Here is a 6,098-nt window from a genome sequence, read left to right as displayed (position 1 = left end):
CATAGAGATCCAGTGTAGCCCGCAAATTAAGCCAATACGGCTACGATTATGACACTTGGTAAATATAATACAGCTCAGCAAGCGAATGATCAACAGATGGGTGCACATGGATTAGATGTATGATTACTCCAAGCCCTACTTGTGTGATGGCTTTAAGAAAGAGATTAGCATGTAGTTTAGGTAACATGATGGTGGAGGGAAGAGCTTTAGATAATATAATCTTTGAAACTTTGGAATCCACTTGGTGATTAAAAAACAGTTTATCATAAGGAATTTTTCTGGCAAATATTAGTGGAAGTGAGGTTACTAGACTAATGTTTTTTGGTCTTGAAACCATGGTCAAAACTAAGCCTTTGACAAATATCGTATCTTGTGTGATGTACTAGGCAAGTCACATGGTTGTTACTGGTAACATCACACCACAAGTTATCTCTGGCTTTCTGGAATATTGGTAGCTCCGCACTGAAACTAGTTCCTTCCCCTCCCACTTTGAAAAGGTTAGAACCAACTACGATTTCATTCAGAATAAATTACTTATTTACTTTCCAGTCCGCTATGGCTTTAGCAAGTAATGACAACATTTGGATCATCATGTGAGATAATCCACTAGGCGCTTCGTTAATCAGAAGTTCTTAGTATTGCTACGAAAAGGTTGATATTGGTAGAAGGCAATTGCTACCAGTTATTGCTGAAAACTGATCTTTTCACATTCTTATAATTACCAAAAACTATTACTCACCTTGTTTTATTACATCATGACATCATGTTCTACATTAAAGGATAACTAATCAACTATGAGAACCCAGCATTTCTCCAGCTATGCAAGCTTCTGGAGTATTATGTGAAACTCAAAAATAATTAATGTGTCAGGTTGCCAATTGTCATTACCACCAAGCTCAGCACAATTAACACCAGGTTTCTAAAGCTACAACTTCACTAACGCTGTTGCCGAACCATGCATTTGATCTTTTAAGGTTCACTAATAAAATTTGATTAACATAAAGACACGTATGTAGTTGTTCCATGAGGAAATGAAATAAAAATGCAATATTACAGGGAACATGTATATAAATGTTTTATGAGGGTTAAAGTAACATTACCAGAAAAGGCACACTTCCATAAAAATTAACATATACAGGTTCTTGGCTGCACATCATAGCCAATTCAAGTTTTATAAACGGCCCGTTAAAAATGGAGGCAAAGCAGCATCAACTTCAAATTGTAGAAACTTATGTCAAAAATACAACGAGAATATAAAACATGCTAGTATTCAATCAAAAACATAGTTTTATGGAATATGTATTCTCCATTGTACTTATTGGTTGTTAAGTGATACTAAAACTATTCATGATATGTGGTAGTAAAATTGTATGGTCCCAGATCAGGAGCTAATCAATTCGTGTACAATTTGCACATGAGATTGGAATGCACATAAGGATAAGATGGCAGTAAAGAAGAAGATGGGTATAATAAACCAGCCATGAATTGAAAAGGCGATTCAACTATTATTGCCACCTTCCTGTACCCTATCTCATAGCAGGAACGTCTAGCAGGTCTTGCCTTCTTAAATTAGCACATAGCAGACTGTTCTAGATCTAGTTTTAAACTTTACCTAGAGAATATTATGCTAGATGGTTGCAAATCACATTTAATCATAAGCTGACCTGTGCAAGTTAATCACCAAATTTCTATATTAAACTTGAAAATACAATGCAAATTAGAGCTACATTAGCTTTACTCCGCGTCTTGTAGATAGTAGTTAGCTTAACTGATGCAAGAAGGTGCAAGCTTTTACTTAGCATAAGAAACTTCTGCAATCTATTTGTTGCCGACAAGTTTGGACTGACATATCAGCATAAGAAAATAAAAAAATGGATTTTGCTTTCAAGTCGTTGTCAAATAAGCGCTGAGGATCTCCTACAATAATCTTTTAAAGGGTGAGGTAACGTGGGGGCATAGACATCTCTAACCATAACATGACACACTACTAAACAACTTTACCACATCAAGTTGATGAAAACGAGTTGTACGGTCAAAGATAATAAATTACCTATATCACCACTTTGCAGGCAGATGATCTACCCAACAAGGACAACTAAGTATTTATTTGCATGGACAAAATCACAGAATTAGGAAAGGTGGAATGAAATGGTCTACATTCCTCTTTTACATCAGACTAATGTGTCAGTAACCTACAGAAGTACAAAGTGTTTTTACATGACCTTCATCAAATGGACCTATTTTATTTCCAATTTGAGTAAACCATGAGTTATCTTTAGGAAGATGTGCAGAAGAACTCTACCTTATCTACACCCTGCTAAGTTTTTAACATCCTCAAAACCATAGGACACCCAACTTAGTGCACCTAAGGTTATGCAAATTATCACATCAAACGCTTCCAAAAACATTTTCGTGTGCATTCATGTATCTTCCAAAGGTAGGCAGATCCAAGCATCTAAAGAATCATCAAGCCCTGTTGAACTTGTACTTCTGGACCAGATTAAATCTCTCAATACTTCCACTAAAACCCTTCAGCACAAGGGTCCTCACAGCATCCACCCCTTGCTCCAACGCGGTGTCAATCTATATAAAAATAAGATAACAGGTTTTAGATCAATAACCATGTAGCAACAACCATATCTGAGAGTTCCTCCCAGAAAAGGGCAGACCAGTAGAAAACGAGAACCAACACTGCAAAACTTCCCCAAGTAAGCTTGAGAACAGTTAACAGTACATATAAATTGAGATAGTCCCTTTGCGTCACCAACTAAAGTATACAACCTAGTTGTAGTACCAACAAATGTGAAGTATGGCCAGCGCAGAATCATATCATCATTATTTGTTTGTACTTACATATGTTCCATGACTTCAACATATATTTATACTCATCAGTTACAATAATCCAATGAAATCATGGGAGATATTTATTTCCTACAGCCAATGTTCAATTGAAATGTTATTAATTAGCGGAAATAAACTCTTAGAATGCAATTGATGGTATGGCATTGGCTTTTTTGTCTACTAGAAAGAGAAAAAAACAGATGAACATACTGGAAGAGGACAAAAGATCACAAGAAAGGGATTTCACACTATATGCGACATCTACGACGAAATTTCGAACATGGTGAAATCAATACCTGAATTCGTTCCTCTGAACTAAACTTCTGCAGAAGAAAAGCTCGTGTATCCATTTTGCCAGGTGGGCTACCAATGCCTGTATTCAACAGTCAACAACTCAAGGTTGGCATGACCCGGATTTTCAGAGAAGGCACTGAAGTGCTAGCTGGTGAAACATAATAACATATACCTATAGATAAACGAGGAAACTCCCGGCAGCCATCCAAATGCTCAATTACATTCTGTAGGCTGTTTTTCAGTGAAGATGATCATTGAGAGTGTAAGCAATAGATTGTGAAATGTAAGTAACATATTTTACCTATTAAAACCACAGAAACAGCACTTCAAATGCATAATTTATAAGCAAACTGATGCTAGTATAACATAAAGCCTACAACAAAAGGAACTAATATTTTCCACAATATTAAGTTAGAGGAGGCACACATTATTCGAGTATTCCAAACTCATACTGCAAATTTTTGACAGATCAAAATTGTATTCTGTAACTCCATGTAATACATGTTCTGGCTCAATCCTGGCCTCCTGAGCAAATTCATATTTGTTGTTCATGAGCTCTTCAAGCAAAATCTCAACAGGAGCTATATGAACTTAACTTCCGGTATGATTTCTGGAAAATAAAGCAGGCCCATTTTTGTTATATTTACTCTAAATGAATTCCATTCTGGTTTGCCTTTTGAACTCCAGAATGAGAAAATGAAGTGACTGAACTAAATCTGATGCATTATGTATGTAAGTAACATCAGCACGTTCCATGTGACTAGAAGTACTAAACATATTAATTGTTCAAATTATTTGGAACTTCATATATTACCCATTATGGCGGCCATGGCCACCTTTCCGTTGAAGTCGCAATACACCATTGGGCAGACTCATGTCATCATAAATCTGCAAAAAATAGAACCCATTGGTTTCAGTCGCAAGCGCATGATACCGAGTTGTTGCGGTAAGATACTAAAGAACAATGATAGTATGTACCACAAGAATGTGCCTCAGAGGTACTTGGTAATAGGCAGCAAGCGGTCCAATCTTCACACAATAGAGGGATGTTTTTCGTTAGTACATGACAAATTAAGAAGCCCAGAAAAAATATTGCATCAGAAAAGAGACAACGAGTGTTCAACAAGTCCTGTCACCTACTTATAGAAGTTAGTTCACTTCGATAAGACATGGTCCATGATATGCTAATAGAAATGAGAACTGATATGTATAGGCATAGTTGTGAAACACTCTAAGATTAGCAACATAACTGATACTTCTCTGCAGCCAACTTAGGTAACTTTTGCTTTGTACAAAAAAGGCAACAGCATTCATATTGATAGATAGGCTGTGGGGATGTATTTTGCCACACAAACATTGAAGTAATATTCTTGAAGTGAGTATATCACAAATCTATTGCACCAACTTTTCTCATAAATGATATAGTTCCCAGGAAATGTTTACTTCAAGAAGGACAAGAATAAAGACTCACTGCTTCACCACAGTAATTCATGTATGATTGTGGCTTTATCAGCAGCACTGGTACCTCCCCAATTAAACCTGTACCAAAATAAAACCTAACGGATGAGTGGAAACACAATTAATCTGAAGATTGCAAATGACTGCAACATGCCATTCATAACGATGCTTCCAGTAACAAAATGTGCACTCAACTAGCCAAACTTGATGCACCAGACTACTTTCATCAGAAGTAACATCAAATATATGCCACTAGTACCTCCAGTATATATATGTTTTGAACATGACGGTTAACATTCAAAATCAGGAAGGAGCCAACAACACAAATTAATTTTCAAGAGAAGAGATCAGAACATTTTCAAAGATGTCATCTGCAGAACAATGGAGTAGGTTACCTACATGATCAAAAGGTGTAATACTCTGACACTTGAGAGCAAATGCAGATCAAACACAAGGAAATGGTGTTCCATTTCCTCTTGACAGATATCGAGTTTACCATTTTAAACTTTTAGTACAAAATCAAGTGTTGAATTCGAAACGGAAGTCCAGCATGAATGCATTGTTTGTAACTAAAGATAGGGGATACTTCGGAAAAACTACCAAGGTTTTGTCTATTACCATCTGTGCTGGTGGAAAACACAGTCCACTTTAACTGGATATTACATTTTCAAAGAAATCAGAGTTCTGTTGACCCATATTAAGTGCCTTACTACTGAAATTCAAGAGGGGAAAGACTAGGCAATGAAATCCAGTTTCCCTAGATTTTATGGAAGGTGGAAAAAAACATCCCAGCCTGTTTGTTAACTAAATTAATTTAGAAGTGTAGAACAACACCTGGCCAACAACAATTTAGATCCACTTTGCTAATACTGCAGAAAGACACGCTTACACATAACCAAGCTACAATTCATTGTCAAGAAACTGGTAAAAGGTTGACTTAGATGTGGGGATGGGTGTTCTCCACAGATCACTTGCTTCAGCCACCATATTTTATCTAGAATATAAGTCATGCTTCTGCCCTCCCGGTGCTAGCATGCTAAGAAGGTTACAATTACAGTACCAAATATCGCCGTCAAGCTAAACAACATAGCATGAAGCGGAATTAACATCTAGGCCACATGGCATGCCTCTTAACTAAAAGTCATCTAAAAAAAGGCGTCCAGCTTGCAGCGGTTCACAGAGCAAGCAGTAATTGCGAAGCACGATACTGAAAACTGCAGCACATATGTACACGCTGCGAGCGAGGAGGGAGCGAGCGGGGTACCTACTCCGAGCAGAGACTTGGACTGGATGGTGTTCATCACGATCCCTTCGTCCCGCGCGATGCGATCCACCATCTCGAACCCCACCTAATCACACGCAGACGCACACACAGGCGAAGTGAGGGGGAGGCATGTCATCTCGAATCGGAGGGGGGAGGGGCGGGGGCACGGGCGAAGGGGTGTACGCACGTTGTGGCGAGTGCCGTGGTACTTGCTGCCGGGGTTGCCGAGGCCGGCGATGAG

The 6,098-nt window shown here is 38.0% G+C and overlaps 1 protein-coding gene across 1 annotated transcript; it reads right to left on the bottom strand.

Moving 5' to 3' along the window:
- Positions 1–2,137: 2,137 nt before the first annotated feature.
- On the bottom strand, positions 2,138–6,095 carry LOC125529458 (chloroplastic group IIB intron splicing facilitator CRS2, chloroplastic; the record flags this gene model as incomplete). The annotated part of the gene is made up of 8 exons (XM_048693866.1): positions 2,138–2,583; positions 3,138–3,214; positions 3,308–3,366; positions 3,950–4,023; positions 4,114–4,164; positions 4,607–4,674; positions 5,858–5,942; positions 6,045–6,095. Coding segments are annotated over 8 exons (582 nt in total), but the record flags the coding sequence as incomplete, so codon positions are not given.
- Positions 6,096–6,098: the final 3 nt, after the last annotated feature.

This window comes from Triticum urartu, unplaced genomic scaffold (genome assembly GCF_003073215.2).
Source record: "Triticum urartu cultivar G1812 unplaced genomic scaffold, Tu2.1 TuUngrouped_contig_5614, whole genome shotgun sequence".
NCBI lineage: Eukaryota > Viridiplantae > Streptophyta > Magnoliopsida > Poales > Poaceae > Triticum > Triticum urartu.
Note: the sequence above shows the minus strand (reverse complement) of the source record. Positions and strands in the feature narration are given on the sequence as shown.